Here is a 25,721-nt window from a genome sequence, read left to right as displayed (position 1 = left end):
ACAACGTGTGTAAAGCTCTATGTCCACTCGTGTACACGTCTCCATTCCCATCTTCCTTAAGAAGCCAGTTGTGGTACAGGCTCTACTAGCAGTCTCCAAACACAAGAGGGACTTCTTCCAGACTCCTGAGCCCTTACAAAGCAGGCCTTAAATGAAGGTTCACCCAAGTGATCGTCCCCAGCATCTTTTTCAATTAACTGGAATTCTGGTTCCTGTAGTTCCCATGTTGTATCATAACCGGATTTACTATGAATCCTTTCTTTTATTAAAGTTTATAAAAAGGAAGGATTTCATAAGGTTTAATAAGGTTGAGTTCATGATAAACTGTTAAGTGGTGAAAGAATAGTATGAGTAGGAGCTCAAATAGGTCAACGAGAGCTGAAACCACACACTACTTAAAGAAGGGTCTCAACACAGCAAATTACAAATGCCAAAAGTAAGTACAGTGAACAACCAACCAACTACTCATTTTGCTCAGTGTGAGGCCAGTTCCATAGGGGTCAAATCACAGGATCTAATGAGTGTCCTTTGTAGTCATAATTGGGGACAAGGAGGATTCAGATGTCCATCTTGCTGCAAATAAACCTGTACTGCTGGTTTATCTGGCTCCTTCACTTCTGGCAGAAGAGAGGAACAGAAAAATAGAAGCTAGGAAGTAACCTGTTCCCACAGAGTCCTCAAGACCTGAATCCCAGATCCAGAACACTTAGAATCGAAATGTATTACCTCTTTCCTAGGCTCATCCTGTTATTCACTTCTGTGTTTATCTAAGACCCAGCCTGGGTTTTCTGCAAAGCACACCCTGCACATATTGCTACATTAACAAGAGATTATGCATGTATTAAGCATAAGGGTTCCAGATCTCTCTATTTTTCCTCTAGATAACATCTTTTATCCAAAGAAATAGGCATTTAAAGGCAAGCCTATTTCAAAAACATTAATGGAACTGAATATCAACTAGCTCCATATAAAGTTGTTTTACTGGAACAGAAATTTATGTGCAATCATTTTTGATGAGAAGTTGCTAAATTAAACCAAATCCTTGGTTTTCTGATTAATTTTTAATTTTAATTTCTAGTTAATCTAATACAAATTTCCAATTAATTTCAACATTCTTTTTCTTACATAGAATCTTACAAAAACTTTTTAAATGTATGGGCACCTGGGTCCTCTGCCTTTGGCTCAGGTCATGATCCCAGGGTCCTGGGATCGAGTCCCGCATTGGGCTCCCTTCAGGAAGCCTGCTTCTCCTTCTGCCTGTGTCTGCCTCTTTCTCTGTGTCTCTCATGATTAAATAAATAAAATCTTAAAAAAAAAAAAAAAGAATTTTCAAATGTAGAATCATACGTTATTCAAAGGATTTGTTTTTGTTTTTAATGTAAAGAGCACTTGAATAACTAAATTCACTGCCGTGATATGCTTTTCTAAATGAAGAAAAGGGGACATCTGTGTATTAGTTTGGCTGCTATATCTCTTGCCAAAGTTTAAAAGATGTTTGAGACATTTATAATCAGCTGTCAGTAAGAGAGATGTTATTCCATTTTTCAAATACATGTATAGTTAGGAAAGTAGGTAATTCAACTTAAGATTCGTTGAACTCTAGACCTGAGTAATTCAGGTTAAAACAAAAATGTTTTCTTACCTTTAGGTCTTTCCAACTATCCAGGAGCTTGGTGGCCAAATCACTTATATCTACTGTTTTATCTGGCTGTTCCTGGCTCCTCTCACTCTCCACATCAGATACACCCTCCTCTTCATCTTGGGATGGGGTTTCCTCAGCAATGGTTTCTTCCAGTTTCGTGCCATTGCCCTCTTTGGGCTCTACTTCAGTGTCAGCCTCTGGTTCAGTTGTGGGTAGCTTACTGGCTTCCACAGTGATTTCGCTCTCAACTTTAGATTCAGGTAGCTGTTGTGTGAGTAGCTGTTGTGACTGTAACTCTTCCTCTTCCTCTATAGGGACGTTTTCTAACTGGTCAAGGTCCTCCTTGCCATCTTTGCCTTCCAGCTCACTGGTAGCATCAGAGATTGCACTGTCCATGCTATTTTCACTTATAATTTTAAGTCTGCGAAACATGAGCTTCTTGGGGGTGTCTGTGTCAGCTTCTGTGCTCAGCTTGGTGGAAGGATCAGGTGTGTTGAGTGGTGTGTGAGCACGTGACGTATTCTCACTTGAATACCCATCTCCTTCACTCAACTGAGGAATGGCAGTTTTGGTCTGAGACCAGCGTTGAATAATTGGAAGTACTTTGCTTTCTTCCAACATATTTTTAGTAGGAATGGGTAAGTGTTCCAAAGTCTTTATAATCTGATTAAATAAAATAAAAAAAAATAATCACATCACTTTACAGAGTTGACTTTTCAAGTCTCTGGTTGGGACTCAGATCATTCCTGTAAGAGCAGTGGGTTTTCTTAAAATGTCTTAAGACCTAAGTCTCTATAACTACAGAAGGATTTAAATGTCATAATATTATTTTCCTCTAGAAAGGAAGGAAAACTTTTTAAAGACTGACCAGCAAAAATAAGATGTGGAGAAAGTAACTGCTCACAAGATCAAATAGGACCAATTAATAACCTCTACTGGTAGTTCTCAAACCTGTGCAATTTTTAAAATATATATAGTAGTGTACCTCATCCTGGCTATGTTTTTCTAAAAAGTTTTCTAAGTGACTGTGATATAAGCTTGGGAACTATGCAACAACCTATATTTAAATGATGTTTTACCCACAAAAAATGCAGATAGTACTTACCTCTTTTAGCCTCTGAGAAACAGCTAACAAAAAAGACTTTTCTTCAGAGATAACCACCCCTCCACTCTGAAATCCAAGAATTTCTTCCAAAGTACTCCCTAATGCAGTTCTACAGAAACTCCAAGGTAGGTTGTTCCCTTCTACTTCCTAGATGGGATGCTGCTAAATTCATAAATCATTTAATAAAGCCAAGAAGACCCTTACAAAAAAGGGAGGGAGAAATCCCAGGTCTTCCTCAACTTCTACTTATTGACAAATCTCCTGCGAGAAGAATGGAGGCAAGACAACCACTTATTTGCTCATTCCCATTTTTATTTTTATTTTTAGAAGTGATTAAATGCCTTTGGTATTATATCAGAAACTATGATCAAAAAGAAGTACATTTAAACTAGGTTTAAAAATAATTTCATGAGAAGGTATAAATATCACAACTCCACTAACAACACTGCCAATGAACATTTAATTTAGATCTTTAAAACACTTACTGACTCCTCAAAAACGTTCTTACTCTTGCCATTCCAGAATTTGTCTCTTCACTAATTTTTTAGAGTCCCAGAATATAAGTTTCCTATCTGTTTAAAACTATGGCTTTAGCAACAAACTGGATCTTTCACTTAACTATGATAGGATATTTTGCTCTTAAATTCCCAACTATGCAGTATCAACCATAGGGACACAAAAGGAAAAACCATGGGGCAAACTTGCTACTAGCAAGGTGTATGTAAAAAGTTATAGTTACAGGAAGGATACCAAGATGATAATATTTATTTAATAGTGGTAAACATAGTGCTAAATTCATTATTACTGATACTATCACTCAACCTAAGCAATCTATATAGCAGTTTTAGGAAATAAGCAAGTTGAATATGAACTAACCTCTTCCTGAAGCTTCTGGTTACTTTCCCGGCCATCACCTAGTTCTGCCATCCAGATCCATAACAATGAGAGCCCATGACGTTCCAGAAAAGACTTCAGGCAAGATTGTGAATGTGTATTCTTCCATGCAGGAAGGGAAGCAGGATGCAGGATATCGGGGTGGGGGTCGGGTGGGCAATACCAGACAGAGCATTAAAAAGGGTCAACAAAGGGGAATAAAAAGTTTGTTTATATTCACAAAACACTTAGAAACTATTGTGATTAATGCAACTAAAAGATACAAATAATAAATGCTTTAAAGTAAAAGATTATAATCTTTTTTGATACCTAAATTGCATTCAGTCAACTTGGTCTTTATGTAAACAGATTTTACAGAAGAACATATAAATATCAATATGTCACTTACAATGAAATTCAATTCTGAAGGACTAAGAACCAAATTACATTCAGCATTCTTACTGAAAAAGCTAAAACTGTAACAATTAGTCGAAATCATTTTCATTTCTCTCTTCCTTTCAGATGCTTGTTCAAAAGGCGTTTTTCTCTTCGTTTTCTTTTAAATCATTCATTTTTATTGTTCAACTTCTTGTGGCATACTTAATAAACTGGAGTAAATGAAATTGCTCTTAAAATTCCTTGCTTCAAGACCATGTGGTAAAAATGGCCTTGGGAATACTAATAATCAAAAGGGGAGGACTGTATCAAATGTCATGAATTATTACACAGAAAAATCCCACAGTGTTCTTTGACTAGAAATACAAACAAGATCTACTAACAGATTAAATAATGCTGAACTCTTAAGATATTTTTTTTTTTTTTAATTTATGATAGTCACACAGAGAGAGAGAGAGGCAGAGACACAGGCAGAGGGAGAAGCAGGCTCCATGCACCGGGAGCCCGATGTGGGATTCGATCCCGGGTCTCCAGGATCGTGCCCTGGGCCAAAGGCAGGCGCCAAACCGCTGCGCCACCCAGGGATCCCTCTTAAGATATTTTTAAGAGTACAAACTTTCAAAGTCATATAGAATTCACAAACCATTTTAAAAATAAGAGTAACTCTCCTCAGAAGTAACCTTCTGTCATCATCATTCTAGATTGTACTTTCAATGCCCCACCTCAAAGTCAGAAATCAAAAATAAATTAACATCAAAGAGCTCACCTGTATAAGTTCAAGACACGTAAGTTTCTGTTCCAAAGTTTCAATTCTAACCATTAGCCGGGATAAGCTGAGCACCTGGTTTTTATCAGAGAGACCCTCACCATTCTCCATCAGAGCTTCTAGCTCCCCATCTACCTGCCATAGCAAAGAAATATATCTGGTTAAAAGACCACAAACACGCCACTAATCTAAGAATCAAACCACCTAAAAAGATGTTCAACCTTGCCAGTAATAAGGAAAACAGAGTTAGACCCCAAGTAAGAAACCATGTCACATTTACTAGATTAATCTAGGGAAAAATGAAGTCTGATAATATCAAGTCTAGGCAAAGATGTGGATCAAAAGGAACTTTATATACTGTTAATGAAAGTAATAAGTGGTATGATCAATTTGAAAAGCATTTCATTCACTCATCAAATATTTACCAAGTATTTATTATATGTCAGGTATAATCTCAGGTGCGAAAGTCATTGCAATGAACCAAAATAAACAAAAATCTGCCTTTATAGGAAACAAATTAATATTACATGAAAAGTATTCCAGGAAAAAAAAAACACACTGGCTTCAAAAATAAAATATTTGTATCCCGTATGCCTACCATTGCACACCTAAGAATAAACCCCAGAGAAACTTCTACACATGTGTACTCACAGAATTATAACAATGTTCATTATTGAATGACCATTATAATAGCAAAAAAACACTAACAAACATCTGTAACCAGGTTGTATAAACTAGCATTTGCATACAATGGATTATTATACCACAGTGAAAGGAATCAAGAAGCAGCCAAATGCAACAACATTCATCAATCTTATATTATTACAAGAAAAAAATTCCAGAAGATTACATACTGAATGACTCTGTTTTTATAAACCTCAAAAACAAAATTTTCATAGGTGCAGGTCTGAAAACTCAATTTTAAAAAGGCAATGGATGTAAAACAAAATTCAGAACAGTGATATCCTCTGGGGCTAAGCAGGGCGCTGGAAGTAGAGAAGTGCTCACAAGTGGTTCTTTTATAATTATTCCTTATAACTTTTACATATATACTCTGGATGTTTCAAATATCACATTTAAATAATGGGGAAACAACAACAAAAAAAATCTACCAGTGGTTGTTTTCCAGCTATGTTATAAAAAATATAAAGATGTCTTACAGAACTTACTATTGGGGATGCCTTAAGAACTTACTATTCGGGAGATAAAAATAATTCATATGAAAACAAACAATGAAGCATTAACATTAACTGTAAATGCTTAAAAACTAAGAAGGAAGGGAGTTAGAATAAGTCTCCAGAAGTGAATTCACAGAAACAGGGTTAATAATAGGTAAGATACTGGAGGGAGAGGGTAAAGGGAAAATCTTAAACACAGGGAAATGAAAAATTCTGACAGTGCCTCGCTTGGCCTGGCTGGAGTGGATAAGGTATGGTAAGGAAGTTAGAAAAACCTCATCAAAAGAAAGGCTGGTGTTAGATCAGAAGATCTTGGAGGTGATATGTAAAAGAATCTAGATCTGATGTGATTGAGCAAGAGAGCTCTATTACTGAATCGAAAATGGGGAATAATCTGATCAAAATGGAATTTGAGAGTGGCATTAGTGTGGCAATAACAGAATAAAATATACACAAGATAGCAACCAACACAGAAGAGATAGATATAAAGACAGCATTAAACCAACATGGCCTGAAATTATATAAGTCTAAAATGCGCTGATAATAAATTAGAGGAAAGGAAATCTGAAAGAATCTTTTTTTAAAGACTTTTATTCATTTATTCATGAGAGATAAAGAGAGAGAGGCAGAGACACAGGCAGAGGGAGAAGCAGGCTTCATGCAGGGAGCCCGATGTGGGACTCACGCCCTGAGCCAAAGGAAGACCAAAGGGAGACGCTCAACCAATGAGCCACCCAGGCATCCCAGAAAGACAAGAATCTTAAGGAAATTTTCTGTTAACTTATTAACTTTTTATCATCTCAATATAATTTTAGGCAAGGCACTGAACATTTCTATTTTATATTAAACCACAAAACTCACCTAACAGTAAAGAACAAAAATATGAAAACATAAAATGCTACTTGCAAGAAGCTGAAGAAATGTAAACTCATTTTTTCACTTCTAAAATGTACATTTAAGGTTCATTTCTTTTTCATTTCCAATATAATTTCTTACGTTTTATATAGATTAAGAATATATACAGAAAAACCAATTTAGATATTAACCCAATATAATTTCCTCGAAGATGCTGTTTCCCTGCATATCCTAAATGTGTAACTTCCTGTCTCAAATACTAGAGGATTAGAATAGGAAAGACCAAGGGCTTTAAAATTCCACCTTCCCCCCAAATGTACCAGCCAGAACCTCACTTTGGACTGTTTCAAAATACAAATACTACTGGGTTAAGAGATGAGGTTTTCTGGGGTACCTGCATGGCTCAGTTAGGCCTCCACAGATTCTTGATTTCAGCTCAGGTCATGATCTCAGGTCATGAGACTGAGCCTGCATGGGGCTCTGCAGTCAGCACAGTCTGCTTTGTCCCTCTCCATCCCCCTCTGTCCGTCCCCCTCCAATCAATCAATCAATCAATCAATCAATCAATCTTTAAAAAAAAGAGAGAGATAAAAAAAAAGAGAGAGAGGGAGGGAGAGGCGGAAAAGATTTCTTTTCATAATTAGGCAGGAAAAGATTCTCTAACTCTGAACATTTAAGAGATAAAACTGAGTTCCTTTTCATTTAATAGACATTCATTCAATAGATACTAGAGTATATAAAGCTCTGCTGGTATATAAAAACAGTAGCATTCTTTTTTTTTTTTAATTTTATTTACTTATGATAGTTAGTCATACGGAGAGAGAGAGAGGCAGAGACATAGGCAGAGGGAGAAGCAGGCTCTATGCACCGGGAGCCCAATGTGGGATTTGATCCCGGGTCTCGAGGATCGCGCCCTGGGCCAAAGGCAGGCGCCAAACCACTGTGCCACCCAGGGATCCCAAACAGTAGCATTCTTAAGGAAATAAACAAAAATATAGAAGCTGAAATAAAATAACAAAATTTTGCACACACAATACAGAAGGTGAATAACCTTTGAACATTCCCACTACAATTATAAGCTCGATGGCCATAACATACATAAAGATTATCATGCCAATCCCAAGTATAATACAGCTTCCATAATTTTGGGTGCTCAAGTGGACAATTGTGAATTGTGGGATTAATAACTCCTAGGATACGTAGGAAGAAGGGAGCCAGGAGACCAATGGATGCCTTCATTAATTTACATTTAGTACAAGTATTTATCTTAATTTATGGGTCACCACCTTCCAGAAAGGATTTGAAGTAACTAAAAGTCAACATAAAAGTATTACGGTGTATTTTAATAAATTGTTGATAAGCGAACATTTATATATATATGCATAATTCTATAGCACTTAGAAATTTACTGTTACGTACTTAATCAGTCTAAGAAATTATTTACTCTCTTTTTTAGTACTTTAGTATTTCAGCCATGAACTATCTTTAATGGCTCTAAGCAGAATTTGTAATACTTTCTGATGAAATATAAAGAAAAGCATGTAAATGATTAACAAACAGGTGAGCAATATCCATGCAATCAACATGCAGGTGAAAAAAAAGGGGCAGAGGGATGACAACACTGCCAGCATTCAGGAAGGGTCCCATCTGCCCTCCCCTGGTTATAATACCTCCTCTTTGCTCTTGAGACATCTCCTAATTTTTTAAAAAATCGTTCTCTCTGGGATGCCTGGGTAGCTCAGCGGTTGAGCATCTGTCTTTGGCTCTGGGCGTGATCCCGGGATTCCAGGATGGAGTCTCAAGTCCCGAAATTGGGCTCCCTATGGGGAGCCTTCTTCTCCTAATGCCTATGTCTCTGTCTCTCTGTTGCTTACAAATAAATAACATCTTTTAAAAAAAAAATCGTTCTCTGATTTTAATTTTTTTTAAATTTATTTATGATAGTCACACAAAGAGAGAGAGAGAGAGAGAGAGAGAGAGAGAGAGACAGAGACATAGGCAGAGGGAGAAGCAGGCTCCATGCACCGGGAGCCCGACGTGGGACTCGATCCTGGGTCTCCAGGATCGCGCCCTGGGCCAAAGGCAAGCGCCAAACCGCTGCGCCAGGGATCCCTTGTTCTCTGATTTTTAAAATAGGTTTACCATCTGTGTATAAACTCCTAAATATTATAACTTAATTTTGTCTATTTTTTATCTTTATGGAAATCATACTGGACAAAACTTCTGTGTCATGCTTGTTTTTCATTCATCCTTACATTTTAGGAGTCCTCCATGCTGTTGCATGCAGCCACAGTTCCTTCACTTTAATGACTAGTTTTTCATGACTAGTTTTTCATTCTAGGATTACATTATAATTTGTCTATATTAGTGTTAACGGATATTTGAGTTGTTTCTACTTTTTCTAACATAAGCAATCCTGCTGTGACTCCTGATACACATACTTACACTTTCAGTAAATAATTCCAAGGTGTTTTCAATTTAAAGATTTATGTATTTATTAATTTGAGAGAGAGAGAGAGAGAGAGAGACACGAAGAGCGAGAGAAAGTGCTCTTGCACGCTGAAGTGCATGCGCAGAGGGGGAGGGAGCAGCAGACTCCCTGCTGAGCAGGGAGGTCAGACACAGGGCCTTGAGATCATGACCTGAGCCAAAGGCAGATACTTAACTGACTGAGCCACCCACATACCCCTCCAAAGTGTTTTCAAAAGTGGTTGTATCCACTTACACCCCCACCAGCACTGTAGATCTCCTGTTCTTATGAGTTATCAGACTTTTTATCAAGTCTGAGCCTATAAATGACATCTGACATCTGATAGTTTTGATATTCCCTCATCACTAATGAGGCAGAACATCTTTTTATTGGCTTTTTGAATTTTTAAATTTTTTTATTAATTATTTTATTTTTATTTAAAAAATAATTTTTTAGGCTTTTTGGATTAATGAAGTGTCTGGATGTTGTCTGTTATTTTTCTTTTGTGTTGGATTTTTTCTTATTGATTAGTAGGAGCTCTCTATATATTTTGGATATTAATACTTGTTTGTTCTGTGTTGAAAGCCAAGTGTTTCCTCTGTGTTTTTTCATCCTTATTGTGTAAATTAGTTATCATTAATTTGTTTCACAAACTCAAAAGAGACTAAGGGAAGTCTCAGACTATTCCATGTTTGTACTTTACAAACTACAAATATCATCACATAACAGGGACTTAATATACCTCCATCAGCTAAGTATTTAGTTAGCCAGTAATTACATTAGGTAATTAATTACCTGGTTGGTGACGTCCCCAAAAAAGACAACCACCTTTGATTGGAAGAGCTTCTAGATTTGTTAAGCAGATAAGCTATAGATAAATACAATCATAAGAGTACGAAATAAAAAAAATGTTTACCAATTAAAGGCTAATATGGGGGACGCAGGCTATAGTACTATTAACATATTTTTAATAGTTAAAATATGCAAAACTATATTTTAAACTGTGCTATCAGAGGACCTGGGTGGCTCAATTGGTTAAGCGTCTGCCTTTGGCTTAGGTCATGATCCCAGGATCCTGAGATCGAACCCAACTGGGCTCCCTAATCACTGGGAAGCCTGCTTCTCCCTTTCCCATTTCCATTCCCTCAACTTGTGCTCTCTGGCTTTATCTGTCAAATAAAATCTTTAAAAAATAAACAAACAAATAAACCGTGCTATCTTGTCCTTTCTGTGGTATCCTCTACCCAAAAGTATTCCCAAGACTCTAACTGTAGCTGACTAGAATTCAGAATCTAGGTATGCAGAAGGGAATTTCAGTAGGAGACAATCTAAGTAAAACTAAAGCTCAACTCTTCATTACTAAAGTCAGGGGAAATAACCCTCCTAGAAACCTAGAATCATTCTAGGTCATTCCTCTATCTGTGCAAAGTTTTATCCAAATCATTCTCATTCTGGAATAACTTCAAATTCACAACCAGAGTAACCCATGATGACTGGATTCATGTTATACCTAATTCAGTCTATAAAAACCAAAGCCTATACTGATACAAACCATTACCAGAATAAATACAAGCAAACAAAGAAAAGGAATGCCTACACTCTAGTGCCTTCGGATGTTCTTGAATCTTACCAGATAGAAAGTCATCTGATATTGGTATGATGGAGATATAACGCCACCTAAAAACCATCATATTTTAAGGACACCCCCTACCAATAATACAGTTTTTTAAAAATGCTTGTTCTATAAGTTTTGAGAACAGCAAATAGCCAAAGGGAAGTTTTTATGTGGATTTTAAGCACAAATCATGTTTAATAACTATTTTGTGGCTGTTCTGATAACTATCAATTATAAAACAATGAAAGTTAAAAATGAAAGCAATCTTAATGAAGGTTAGAGAATAATTTCCTGCAACAGGCAAGTCAAGAAGGCTAACAGGCTTTGACCCAAGGACTCCACTTCCATGGACACACCTTTAAGAAATATGTGTAGAAGAGACATGTACAGGGCAGCCCGGAGGGCTTAGTGGTTTAGCGCCACCTTCAGCCCAGGGCCTGATCCTGGAGACCTGGGATCAAGTCCCACATCAGGCTCCCTGCATGGAGCCTGCTTCTTCCTCTGCCTGTGTCTCTGCCTCTTTCTCTCTCTCCCTGTGTCTCTCATGAATAAATAAATAAAATCTTAAAAAAAAAAAGAGAGAGAGAGACATGTACAGATACTATGACGTTACCAGCCAAAGCTTAAGAACACTAGCGTCCATTACTAGGACTACATATAAACTTAAAGGATGAAAAACCTTTTAACAGTTAAAAATATGTTTAATATAAATCAGTGTGGATCAGATTTTAGAACAAGAATAAAAAAATTAGGGCAGCCCAGGTGGCTCAGCGGTTTAGTGCAGCCTTCAGCCCATGGTACGATCCTGGAGATCCGGGATCAAGTCCCATGTCAGGCTCCCTGCATGGAGCCTGCTTCTCCCTCTGCCTGTGTCTCTGCCTCTCTCTCTCTCTGTCTCTCATGAATAAATATATCTTAAAAAAAAAAAAAGAATTAAAAAATTACAGAAATAAACATACCATTTCTAAAACTCTATACAAACAATATAAGAAAAATCCCTGTACCCAATTGCAGAGTTGATTGTGAGAATTACGTGAGTTAATGTGTCAAGGGCTTAGCAGAGTGTCTGGCACACCATTATAATCTATATGCTCTACAAAAAGAGAGCTGAAGCACACACAATACTCTAATGAACGTGTTCATCTTGAGTGGTCTACCAACACAGGTATTTGTTGAAACTTTCCTTTTTGGAACTTTTTAAAAGGCCTTCTATATTTTTCAACTGCCCTTTCCAACAGTTTTTGCTATCTATGGCTTCTTATGGAGCTCAGATTTTCCATATTAATTCTCCCTAATTAATTTGGGCTTCCTGACCTCACCTTTTAACCATTATACTTTTATCCCCTTGTCCCATTACGTCTTCTATCTCATCTAAACACTAATTTAAACTTTTTTTTATTAAAGATTTTATTTATTTGAGAGAGAGAAAGAGAGCATATGCACATGCACACAGCAGGGGGAACATGAGAGGGAGAAGCAGGTTCCTTGCTGAGGAGGGGGCTCGATCCTAGCACCCCGAGATCATGACCTGAGCCAAAGGTAGACGCTTAACTGACTGAGCCACCCAAGTGCTCCTGAATAGTAATTTATACTTAATTTATGCAGCCATTTATAATTCTTACTGTAGGAGTTCCTGAAAATCCCAGGCATGAGGTAACTGCTAAAGAATCATAAGGGAATTTGCTGACTAATCCCTTTAGCCCCCTAGCCCCTGCTCCTAGCCCTCCACTAAGATTCATAGGTCTGGGGATAGACCCGAAAAATGTGCATTTTCACTGTGGGCTCTGTCAGGTGGTTCTGAGGCTGAGAAATACCGTTCTGGTGAAGGGATCCTCAGAAAAAGGGAAAAGGAATTTTAAAAAACAACATGAAGTCCTTGACTCAGTTAGGAGTCCCTTTATTAACAAGCTAGCTCCTTCCTCCAATAGTAACTGAGGTGACTGGGGGTAGAAAAAAGGCTACTGATTACTGTGCTAATGTGGTAATTGAAAAGACCCACTTTCACCATTCCATTCTCACTCCTGGGTTGCCTGTTACTTCTCAAAACTCACTTTATACTCCAAAGAGGATTTTCAGATATTATAGGAACACGTGTAAACTTTTAAGAGTTCCACACAAAAAAACCCAAACCAATATGAAAAGATTAGAACTGTAGATCAGACGTAAGTAAGCTAGTAGATAAACATTTTATTTGTACTTAGGATAAGAAGTTTTACAGGCTCCAAAAAACTATTAGCCCATGTGTTTATAAGATGGCTTCAATAATTCTCAATACCTAAATCTAATTTCTATGAACTGGAAATAAAAATAGCAACCATACTTTTCCTGATTATTTCATCTGATCCTGACTTTCTCTGGCTGTAGTCTGACTTTTCAAATTTCAGTCAGAAAAGTTACTTCCCTTCTTAAAACATTTATGGTAAAAGTTGAAAGAAAAGATGAAACACTTACTGAATCCTTCTTACGGGATCGCTCCTTCTTCATTTTTCCTCCTGCTGCTCTGATACTGACTCTGTTCTCTCCTCCCAGGTAACCTCGGCAGTTAGCTGACCCACAGAAACATTTCTGAGCTTCTTTTCTGTTTAAGGAGCATAGAAAAGATGTCAGCTATGTGAAAGTAAACCATATAAAAATGTCAACAATATAACAATCACATACAAGACAGAAATCAATTCAGCCTAAAAACAAGTAACTATTTTAAGAGACTCTAACAAACCTGATACTATTTAAGGGAAATGCCTGAAAACTGCTATTAAAAAAAATAGTCATTCTTTTCCCAGTTTTCCTTCATTAGCTAGACAAAATCAGTCAAGAAACCAATGAGTAATTCCTCCACTTTATGAGTACCTACTAATGTATAAAAATAAAAGCTCATTTACATATTTGAGCTAAGAACAAAACTGCTTAAATAATTCAACATCATTTTTTTTTTTTTTAAGTACATGAGAGACACAGAGAAAGAGGCAGAGACATAGGCAGAGGGAGAACCAGACTCCCTTTGGGGAGCCTGATGTAGAACTAGATCCCAGGATCCCAGGATGATGCTCTGAGCTGAAGGCATATGTTCATCCACTGAGCCACCCATGGGTTCCAGCTCAACATCTCTTACATGTAAATGTTTAACTAAACAAACAAAATGTATTGTTATAAATACATATACAGATACAAAATTCAACATGTACAGGATACTTAAAGGAAACACAGGATTATTAAAAGTTACCACATAAAAATGAAATACTAATAAGAAACATAATAATAAGTAAATATAACCATGGAGTCAAGAAAAATGGTGGAAAGAACACAAACCTAACTTTACAAGCCTGGGTACAAACCATCACATCCATTTATTTATTCTGTGACTAGAGCTACCTGAGAAAAGCATGAAGAACTGTACCAAACGGAAACTGACAGATTTAGTTTGACACTAGTAATTAGAGGCCTAAAAATAAATTATTCAATAAGTAGAGCAAGAAATCACAAACAACACTTGATTTCTAGTTCCCCTTCCTTCAAAGAGGACAGTGCAAACATAAGAGGAAAAAAAAATATGAAGCCCTACGTACAACCTGGTCTGCATTCATTCCCTGAATGCTACACCAATTGCCCAAAAGTCCACAAGGTGCTGCAAAATGGAGATACCATTACTACTTCATATATTAGCTGAAATGACCTCCAAAGAACTTCCTCTCATCAATTATTTGGTTTAAACTAGAGAAGAAAAAAAAATAAAATAAATAATAAACTAGAGAAGAATTAACTTAGGGAAGGCAGGATAAAAGCTTGATTTTTTTTTCTCTTTTTTAAACTTTTAAACCACTTTTTAAAAATCATGAATTGGTGGTCGCTTCGGCAGCACATATACTAAAATTGGAACGATACAGAGAAGATTAGCATGGCCCCTGCGCAAGGATGACACGCAAATTCGTGAAGCGTTCCATATTTTTGAAACGCCGGGACACCTGCACCCCGATGTTTCTAGCAGCCATGTCCACAATAGCCAAACTGTGGAAGGAGCCTCGGTGCCCATCGAAAGATGAATGGATAAAGAAGATGTGGTTTATGTATACAATGGAATATTACTCAGCCATTAGAAACGACAAATACCCACCATTTGCTTCAACGTGGATGGAACTGGAGGGTATTATGCTGAGTGAAGTAAGTCAATCGGAGAAGGACAAACAGTGTATGTTCTCATTCATTTGGGGAATATGAATAATAGTGAAAGGGAATATAAGGGAAGGGAGAAGAAATGTGTGGGAAATATCAGAAAGGGAGACAGAACATAAAGACTTCTAACTCTGGGAAATGAACTAGGGGTGGTGGAGGGGGAGGAGGGCGGGGGGTGGGGGTGAATGGGTGACGGGCACTGAGGGGGACACTTGACGGGATGAGCACTGGGTGTTATTCTGTATGTTGGTAAATTGAACACCAATAAAAATTAATTTATAAAAAAAAATAAAAATAAAAATAAAAATAAATAAAAAAATAAAAATAAAAATAAAAATCATGAATTGGGGGTGCCTGGATGGCTCAGTGATTGAGCATCTGCCTTCGGTTCAGGGCGTGATCCTGGGGTCCTGATAATGACAGCCTGCTTCTCCCTCTGCCTATGTTTCTGTCTTTCTATCTCTCACGAATAATTTTTTTAAAAAATCTTTTAAAAAAGAAATTAAAAAAATAAAAATCATGAATTGATTTATTCACCAATGCTCACTGCAGCATTATTTACAATAGCCAAAAGGTGGAAACAACCCAAATGCCCACTGACAGATGAATGGATAAAACAAAATATTGTTTGTGTGTTTGTATATACATATATACACACGAGTACATACGCATGCACGCACACTGGAATATTATTTACCCTTAAAAAAGGAATGAAATATTGGTACATGCTACAACATGAACCTTAAAAACATTATGCTAAAAAAGTCACAAAGTATCACATTTGTATGATTCAATTTATGTGAAACATACAGAATAATCCATAGATATAGAAGTAGATCAGTGTTTGCCAGGGGCTAGGAAAAGGGAGAAATGGGGCCTGATAGCTTAATACATACAGAGGCTGCTTTTGGGATGATAAAAATATTCTGGAACTAGAGAGTGGTGATGGCTATACAAAATGTGACTGTAGGGACACCTGGGTGGCTCAGCGGTTAAGCATCTGCCTTTGGGTCAGGGTATGATCCTGGTCCGGGGATCAAGTCCCACATCAGGCTCCCTGTGGAGAGCCTGCTTCTCCCTCTATGTCTCTGCTTCTCTCTGTCTCTCTCAGGAATAAATAAATTTTAAAATCTTTAAAAAAAACATGGCTGTATTAAATGCCACTAAATTGTACACCTTAAAAATGGTTAAAAAGGTGAATTTTATGTTATGCGACATTTTCAACAAAAAATAGCTAAAACATGAAAAGAAAATCACGAATTGGTTCCCTTCTATTATGACTAAAGCACTTTTATTTTTAAAGTATCATTAAATCTCATGGATTTTACATTAATAGGTTTCAAACCACTATAGTTATTATCCTTATTGGTGCTTAAGTGTTAATAAGAAGTTTCCCACTTATTGTGAGAACCTATTCAAGCTAGCTCCAAGTCCCTTTGACAAGACTGTCATCTTAAAAAAAAAAAAAAAAGACTGTCATCTTTTATCCATGGGTTTTCTGGCATGACAAAATAATCTAAGATCACCTGGTTCAATTTCTGTCTTAACTTGAAATCAGTCACTTCTCCAAGGAACCCTATTCCTTTTAGTGGGGTTCTATGAAACCACAACATAGATGCTGGGGGTATTCATTGCTACTACATCAGTTGTTATTTTGGTTAGAGAGATTAAGTAAATTATTTTTCAATAATGTGGTATGGATCAGAAAGATTAGTCATGAGCTGATAACTAATGGATGATGGATACACAGGGATTTATTACACTATTCTCTTTACATGTACATGCACACACATACACTGTAGACATTTATGTAATAAAAAGGGCTTTTTAGTTACATAAGAAGCATAATTATACAAATAAGCATGAAATTCAGAGGAAAATTATGTAGTTCATGTACAAATCCCTTTATGGCCACAAGTGTCATACAGTAGGGAAAAATACACAAAACTAAGAGTAAAGAGTTGTGGGTACATATTACTTTCTAGTAATTCACATCAAAGTCTTAAATTTTTATATCTGAACAGTCCATTTCATTCCCCCATTAGAAGCAGCAAAACAGAATAAAAACAAAACTCACCCATATCTTTGGAACTGATAGTCAAATGTTAACTCTGAGCCTGAAGGAACCAGTTTGGTGGTAAAAAACCCGACTCTCAGTTGTCCGTTCACAGTCCACTGAGATGTTGTTTTTAAAAGAAAAGAAATTAGTAACTGATTAATCTGTGTGTTTTTCTTTAAAGATCATCATCTGCCTTAATTACACATGTGCCTCTTTACACTATAAAAGCTTTTCCAAATAGCAAGGACATTTTTCTTTAAATAAACTAACATATTTAAGTGTTACTCTTATTTAATACTACCAGATTGAGTATTGCCTCTAATTTGTCTCTAATAAAAGTAATTGCTACTTTAACTTGTCTAATATACATTTCCACACAATAAAAATTCCCTTATACTAAAAATACGCAAATAGGAAATGCTTGTCACTGACTATCATAGGCAAACTGGCATTGCCTTGTATTATGTTAAAAGTAACTATTCTAAAAAAAAAAAAAAAAGTAACTATTTTACGATGAGATGGAACATGGAACTAGGTAAACAATGATGACCAATGTTTAATTTCATGAAGCAGTGGTCATATGACTGTAGTGAAAGGAGAAGAAAGCATGAAAACAGTTGCATGTAACTCAAGAATTAAAATGGGAGTAAATATACAGGTGTTAGAACTGGTAGCTCCAGAATATGATGTAAGATATGTCAACTGTAGAGCTCCTGTCCAGACCATGTGAACATGTTACTGATGAAAAAAACCCAGACTTAAAAAGATGAAGGGACCCACTACAATTGGAGTCTCACAGTTAAACATATGGCTTAGCATGTATAAGCAAAAACTATAACCAGAACTTAGGTTAAATGATTATGGACTTGGTTCTCCTATTTATTATATGGCTTGGCTCTTAGAAGAACCGTATCTAATATATTAGTACACAGATCAAAGGACAAAAATACCTAGGAGTCAAAAGCACTATTTTAATATTAGAGAGAATCACTGATATTAGTTATCTAGGAAGTGGGTCCATTGCTTTCTTAGCCTAAAAAAGAACCAATGTTCTAACATATACATATTTTTCTAAGCTCAAAACACAAATTAGAGCACTAAAATCATTATTTCAAAATGTTTTATCAAATTCAATAAATGAATTTACCAAGGGTCAACTATGTGCCAGGCATAGAGATAAGCAAGACCCAGAGCCGAGCCTTGTTGAAAAGCAGTGTAACTACATGTACATTGCATATAATCCCTCTCATCTGTGGCCATTCAGTCCATTATTAAAACAGCCAAATAGGGCAGCTGATAAAAATCTGAATATAAGAGTATACACTGGACTTCATCAAAATTAAATTTTAGTTTTGCATTTTGATACCTCTGAAATAACAGTCAAAAGTTATGGGCAACGAGAGGTGACAATAAAATTCAATAGGAGTTGCTGGGTTGGATCCTAGTCCAGAAAAATGACAGATGGCAAAATCTGCATAAAGACTTTAGATTAGTTAACAGTTAATAGTGTTTCCTGGATTGGGTAATTATATAATAGTTCTGTACACTGTGAACATTTGGGCAAACTAGGTGAAGTATATGGAACTCTATACGGTTTCTGTACTATTTTATAAATATCTAAACTTAAAGTATGATTTTTAATAACAGAGTAGGAAAAAATTAAGATGATTAAAAAATAAAATCCACAGGTACCATTGATATACAATTTAAAATTAAAAGAACAGCAATCTTGAACAAGGTATCCCAAACTCTAAATGTACCTCAACTTACTTTTTGAGTCTCACAGTTTGGTTCACAGCTGTGATTCATGAAACGAGAGCAGTTTCCTTTCTGGGTGGCATCTATTATCTGGGAAAAAGGACCATTTAAGAATTAAAAATGAGATCTCAAAATACATGTATGTTTTGCAAAGGAGAAGCATTAGGCAAATGTACGACCTACATCCTCAAATCCCCTCCTCTTTCATGTATAGACACATCCAAGTGACAAATAATTGACTGCTTCCTCTGGCAGATCCGCAAACTATAAACATCTTAGTTACAGGAAAAACTATGTCCATATCTAACAATGTCTCTTTGATTTACTTTTAGATACTTCTTACATCCTCTTTTATTCCAATTTCAATTCATGTGTATAAAACTCCATTTTAAGGTGCATGTTATACCACAGTGCAGTAGCTCTCAAACCGGAGTGTGTATCCAAATTCCCTGAAGAGCCTGTTAAAACTCCTCCTGGGCCCACCTCAAGAGTTAGATTCAGCAGGTCCAGGGGTAAGACCTAGAATTAGGTTTTTCAGGACTGGATATAGAGACAGATATGAGAATCTACCTAAATTTTATTATACCAGACATTAGAGGTATTTATAAAAATGCAAAATAATGGTATTCCTCAGTTTAAAACAAAAACTGTTTGAAAACACTTTACTTTTATAAAAACATGTTATTTATGTCAATATATTATGGGCTTGTTACTTTCCAGTGGTTTATAAGTATTTTTCAATTTCTGGCTTTAATTTTTATGTAAGTAGTGACAAATATAACCCACATCAAAAAAAAAAAAAAAAAAAAAAAAAACCTCTGGGGATATCAGTTAATGCCCCTCTTTTTTGTCATCACTTAATGTTTTTTAAAGACCAGTCCAAAAAAAAAGACCGGTCCATATCAATGATGCCTTCACACTCAACAATTTCCAGATTTTTTTTTTTTATGATAGACAGAGAGAGAGAGAGAGAAGAGACAGAGAGAGAGAGAGAGAGAGGCAGAGACATAGGCAGAGGGAGAAGCAGGCTCCATGCACTGGGAGCCCGATGTGGGATTCGATCCCGGGTCTCCAGGATCGCGCCCTGGGCCAAAGGCAGGCGCCACCCAGGGATCCCTCCAGATCTGTTTCAAAGCAAACACATTCACACTGCTCACCTCATCATTCTTCAGGGCCATGAAATAGTAGTGGATGTTTTTGTTTCGTGCATACTCCTTTACCCGGGCTTTAAACTCTTTATGATCAAGTACTTCTCCACAATATTCTAGGACGAAGGTGTTCCTAGCAAAACAAAAGGGAAACAATAGCACTTCCTGCCTAGGAGCTATATAGAAAATACATACATCCATGCAAAAAATAGTAGATTCAACAAAATATTGCAAAGTGGATAAATTTAGTATTATACAAGATATAATTAAAATGTATGTAAAGTACCTAGCATCTGAGGTTTTCTCATTCTAAGACACTTTTACATTTATACATACTACCAAAATACATATCCCTGATCTAACTGGATATTAAGCACTCAAATCTGGTTTACATTATCATGAAAACATTACATTTAGAGCTGAGAAACAGCTCTGAAGAAATCAAGAGGCACTGAAATATTAGAGGCTTTATGTTCTGAGAAAAAAGATGGTAATTTAAATATAGTAGCCCTTCTATTGCCTTTACTCAAAGGTCTCTGATGACGTTAAAAGTCAAATAGACCTTTTCTCTCACTGCATTCTCTGTGAGTTTTCTCTAGCATTTATCAGTGATTATGATTAATCTCTCTCCTTGAATTCTTTCAGTTATCTTCCACCCCTTATTGGTCTTTCCTTGGTTATTTAGTACTTTCAATAGAAAAGAAATAGGTATAATATATAGAGAGAATGTCATGGTATTTAACCCTAACTAGCAGATTAGCTCCAAAGCCCTCCTCATCCTGTGTATATCTGACAATATGTCCTTTTCAATGAGAATACCAATCAATATTTAAATAGCCTGGAACTAAAACATGAAACTGACACTATCATCAGAATATGGAAGCTATACGAGCAGGAACATGTGGGAAACATGGAAATATTCAGTCCTAGTTTATTTTACGAAAGCAGAGTTTTTTGTGAGAAGCTTAGAAAAGCTAAAGAGCTTTAGGGAACAGTTTAAAATGTTTTCTTTATTCCTTTTACATATATAGAAGAGTTTTCTAATCGTAAATACACGTAATTTAACTTTAAAGAAAAAGGTATTCATTTTTCATAATACTTAAATATGCTATAAATAAAAAATTTAGGAGCACCTGGGTGGCTCGGTTAGTTAAATGTCTGATTCGATTTCTGTTCTGGTCATGATCTTAGGGTTGTAATATCGAGCATCAGGCTCTGCACAGGGTGTGAAGCCTTCTTAGAATTTTCTCTCCTTCTGTCCCTCCCTACCATTAAAAAAATTAGTGTTTAAAGGAAATACTGAATATGGTAGAAAATAAAATGAATCTTTTATTGCATTACATATAAAAAGGTTACATGAGTTAGATGGAAGGTAACATTTATTCATTCAATAAATGTTTACTGATTGTGTATCAAGTATGCTTTAATTCCCTACCTTGATAATCTCAGATACTCTCCTTCCACTGTTATCTCAACAAAGTTTTATATAGACTTATAGATTCTGTCCCAAATCCTTACAGAGTTTCATAGGGATTCTGGGGGTCTACAGCAAGTACTTGGTAATTGCTTGGAATTAAAGGAAAAGTAACTACCAGACAAAGAAGGACCTATCTGGTCTAAATGTCACAATGACAAAATTCCCTTCATATATAGAAAGAGATAGAGGAAATTTTTTCTTTTTAATTTCCTCAAAGATATGGGAAAAAAATATTTTTACAAACTAACTACCAAGTGGTCATTCTGCACAATAATCATTATTAAACTTCAGTATAACAGACACATTATTTTCCTACAAAGTAGCTAACCAACTTCAACAACACAAAAATGAAGTGAAAGATGATTAAAACATAACTTACGAAGGAAGGTCTTTGGCAGCTCTCAAGCCCCAGCCTTTCTTTTCTGTGAGTATGACTTCCACATCTGCGTGCTGCTTTCTCTGAAATCGTCTATTGGAACAATAATCCCCATTTGGACACCGAGAGGAACTGAAATGAGAAATGGAGAAAATTAATTCTTCAAAGTAGAATCTCTAATGACACAGGATGTAGACAGATTAAAAAATTACAAAAAAAAAAACAAAAAAACAAAAAAACAACAAGAGATACTCAGCAGGGCTGCCTGTATGCAGAAACCGGAAACAAGACCCACTTGACGAATGGAAAACAAAACAGCAGAGGATGACTGATAAGATAGGTGGGCTGCTAGAAGATGGAAAGGCAGGTTGACCTACTATGAAGAGCTCTGAACACCAAGCTTAAATTTGAACCTGATGTTGACAACTGCTCTAAGTTTGATTGTGGGAAACACATGAAGAAAGGTATCCTATACTTCCTATTTCTTAAAGCAAGGTTGGCAGGAAAAGTCAGAAAAATGCAGAGACCAGAGCAACAAGGTCAAGTTAGGAGAATAGTGCTAACTCGTGTCTTCTCTTCTTATATGTGCACTGTCATCTCTACTTTTAGTTTAGATAAAGGAATACCAAAGTGCTTTCTCTTTATTTTTCTGAGGTATAGGTTTATTCTCAAAATACTAGAATGTGAGCAAAACCAAAAACTGAGTTTGAAAGAAAACATTTTATTAACACTAAAAACAAGGTATCTACATTATAAATCACCCTAATATTCTCCCCATGTTAAAAATGATACAATTTTTCATCAAACTGATAAAAAAATAATCACACATTTTTTAACATAAAGATGTTTACTGTTTATAAGAAAAATATAGAAGCAAATGTCTCTCAGTAGAATATGAATAATTATGAGTTAACTAAATAGACTAACAAAGTAATCTAGGGAAGATTTATGTAGGTCTGTATGTGTAGCTCTGAACAGGTCTCCAAAACATATTTAAGAGTGTGTGTTTGGCCCGGGGTGAGAGGATAAAATTCAAAAACGCATGTGGAAAAGAATTCATTTCTATACATAAAAAATGGAAGTATCTATGAATGTTGGTATAGGCAAAAAAATTATCTGAAAAGACCAGAACTAGAGGGATTGGGGTTTGGAAGACAGTTTACCTTATGTACTTTTGAAATGCTAGAGTTATATCTCATTTTACAGTAAAAGCTAAAAAATACCAACATTTACCTCTCAGGACATGAACTTTTCAAGAGATAAAAGGCTACTATTATGTTAGTAATAAAGCTACTTTACAGAGCACTGACTATGAATACTATAACGCACAATGCAAGGGAAATTTGTCTCCTTATAAACACTATTATACATTGGAGATTTCAGGGCTTATAAATACTTGACATTAGGTAGAAGGAGAAAAGTTAAATTCTGACCCATTACTAATTCTTTTTACTATTTTGAGACATTTAATAGAACAATTGAGCAAAATGAGAGCATTTTTTTTTTTTTAAATTTTTTTTTTAATTTATTTATTTATGATAGTCACAGAGAGAGAGAGAGAGGCAGAGACATAGGCAGAGGGACAAGCAGGCTCCATGCACCGGGAGCCCGATATGGGATTCGATCCCGGGTCTCCAGGATCGCGCCCTGAGCCAAAGGCAGGCGCCAAACCGCTGCGCCACCCAGGGATCCCAAAATGAGAGCATTTTAATTTACTTACCATTCAATCATGAGGAGACGATTAAGACAATCTTCCCCACATGCTATTTCACCTTGAGCTCTTTCATCTTTAGAAAGAGGTGTACACTCACACTGCATTCGCTTAATATCCCGATGGGATTTATTCTTCTTTCTAGTAGGTAAAATTTCACAAGAATTGGTTTAAGAAATCTGCCAATGATACAACATACACAATCAAATATGTGCTAAATCTCATTAGTTTCACATTTAATGATTCTGGTTAAGTCAAATATTCAAAAGGAGGAAAACCTCTCTTCACTAGCATCTGTGAGACTGAAAACACTAAGACTTATCATGGCACAATAAGAATAAGAAGCAACCTGTAGCCCTGGCAAAAGGGAAGATAGGGTACATTCAAGTTTAACATTTTGGACTCAGCCCTCATATTTCCTAGTCCAGGTCAGCTAAGCCACAAATTCTGAGCAATCTAAGATGTAATTGTCACAATGTAATTGTCACATTTGGCTCAGGAAAAAAATAGGAAAACTCATGACAATCAAAAAGTGACACAGCTGATTAAAGTGAAGAATCAGTCATCCTGGATGAAGAAATGGTTGAGGAAGAAAATATATAAAAAATATATATACTTATTTTTTTTTTTTTTAGAGAGCAGAGAGAGCACACATGTACACACAAGGGGGGAGGGGCAGAGGGAGAGAGAATCTTAAGTAGGCGCCACGCTTAGCACAGAGCTCAAAGCGAGGCTCAATCTCACAACCCTGAGATTATGACCTGAGCCGATACCAAGTCAGACACCTAACAGACTGAGCCACATAGGCACTCATAAAAAATAGTTTTTAACTCAGTAAATCTTTCAGAGAATCTTTCAGTAACACTGTGTTTCTAAAATCTTGTTTAAAGAAAAACTGAACGATTAAAAAAAAAGTATAATTTACAGAACTGCATTACAGATAACCAGGTGTTACAGAGAATATCAGAGGGCTAAATTTTCTCAACACAGACTGATTTGGTGGTAAAAAGGGAAACTGTTCAAAACTGAATGGGTTCATAAATACCTATGCCACAGTTTGCAAGGAAAATCAAAATGTGGGATCCCTGGGTGGCTCAGCGGTTTAGCACCTGCCTTCAGCCCAGGGTATGACCCTGGAGACCCAGGATCGAGTCCCATGTCGGGCTCCCTGCATTAAGTGTGGATCAAGTTCCACATCAGGCTCCCTGCGAGGAGCCTGCTTCTCTCACTGCCTGTGTCTCTGCTTCTGTGTGTGTGTGTGTCTCTCATGAATAAATAAATTTAAAAAAAATCAAAATGTGATTATTTCCTGGCCTTTATGTTGAAACGTTGAACTCTCTTTCTAACCCTTGTCAAAAAGAAAAATAAAGATCTTTTATTTTTTTTTTAAAGATTTTATTTATTCACAAGAAACGCAGAGAAATAGACACTGAGACACAGGCAGAGGGAGAAGCAGGCTCCTCGCAGGGAGCCTGATGTGGAACTCAATCCCCAGACCATGGGATCACGCCCTGAGCTGAAGGCAGATGCTCAACCACTGAGCCACCCAGGCATCCCAGAGCTCCTTCTTAAGATTACGGCAGTCTGACTTACTTCCCAACTACCAGACAGTGAAGAGCACAGAGGCTCTATGTGGCTATCTTAATACTCTAACTAATCTGCTTTCATCTTCAACATATGTTCTATTATAGTCCCAGTTTATAAGTACCTGAAGAGTTTCCAGATAGCCTCAATTAAGTTTGAGTAACAAGAATGACTCATCTGGATCAATTCAAGGTACCATTCATTAATGAGCATATGAATATTCCTAGCCTGAAGAAACGGAACTAAGATAAACCAAATATCTATCTATTTCTAAGTATGTAAGAACTGTAATTTGGAAAAATCAGCAGCTTTATTATTTATTGCTCCGTAAGGCCAGATTAGGACTAATGGGCACAGATTTAGGTAACCCTATTTTCATCAGACATAACAAAAAGAATTTTTGTTCTTTTCTCACTGTACTCAAAACTATTTTACAATAATTTATTTGTCTTCTTGGTGGCTCCTAATTGCCCAGCATATAACAATAGGTACTTTAAAAATGTTGAATATATATAAATGCTCCCCACTCCAAAAAGGCTCT

The 25,721-nt window shown here is 36.3% G+C and overlaps 1 protein-coding gene and 1 non-coding gene across 4 annotated transcripts in view; one reads left to right on the top strand and one right to left on the bottom strand.

Moving 5' to 3' along the window:
* The window catches only part of SETD2 (SET domain containing 2, histone lysine methyltransferase), a 126,977-nt gene that overhangs the window by 59,965 nt on the left and 41,291 nt on the right, over positions 1-25,721 (bottom strand). For all 3 annotated transcript variants that reach the window (XR_008666857.1, XM_055343496.1, XM_055343495.1), the window contains exons 4-12: positions 23,606-23,737; positions 21,889-22,017; positions 20,042-20,165; positions 18,897-18,974; positions 17,145-17,242; positions 13,352-13,478; positions 4,783-4,917; positions 3,624-3,743; positions 1,643-2,305 (exon numbers count right to left, since the gene is read on the bottom strand). Coding sequence is in view for 2 of the 3 variants with exons in the window: in XM_055343496.1 (XP_055199471.1) it covers positions 1,643-2,305; positions 3,624-3,743; positions 4,783-4,917; positions 13,352-13,478; positions 17,145-17,242; positions 18,897-18,974; positions 20,042-20,165; positions 21,889-22,017; positions 23,606-23,737 (1,606 nt within the window). In the remaining variant the exon portion in view is untranslated. The remainder of the gene's footprint in view (positions 1-1,642; positions 2,306-3,623; positions 3,744-4,782; positions 4,918-13,351; positions 13,479-17,144; positions 17,243-18,896; positions 18,975-20,041; positions 20,166-21,888; positions 22,018-23,605; positions 23,738-25,721) is intronic.
* On the top strand, positions 14,738-14,844 carry LOC129522627 (U6 spliceosomal RNA). Its single transcript, XR_008666928.1, has one exon. It is a non-coding gene; the product is annotated as a U6 spliceosomal RNA (small nuclear RNA).

This window comes from Nyctereutes procyonoides, unplaced genomic scaffold (genome assembly GCF_905146905.1).
Source record: "Nyctereutes procyonoides isolate TBG_1078 unplaced genomic scaffold, NYPRO_anot_genome, whole genome shotgun sequence".
NCBI classification, from domain to species: Eukaryota; Metazoa; Chordata; class Mammalia; order Carnivora; family Canidae; genus Nyctereutes; species Nyctereutes procyonoides.
This window is presented reverse-complemented; position numbering and strand designations above follow the sequence as displayed.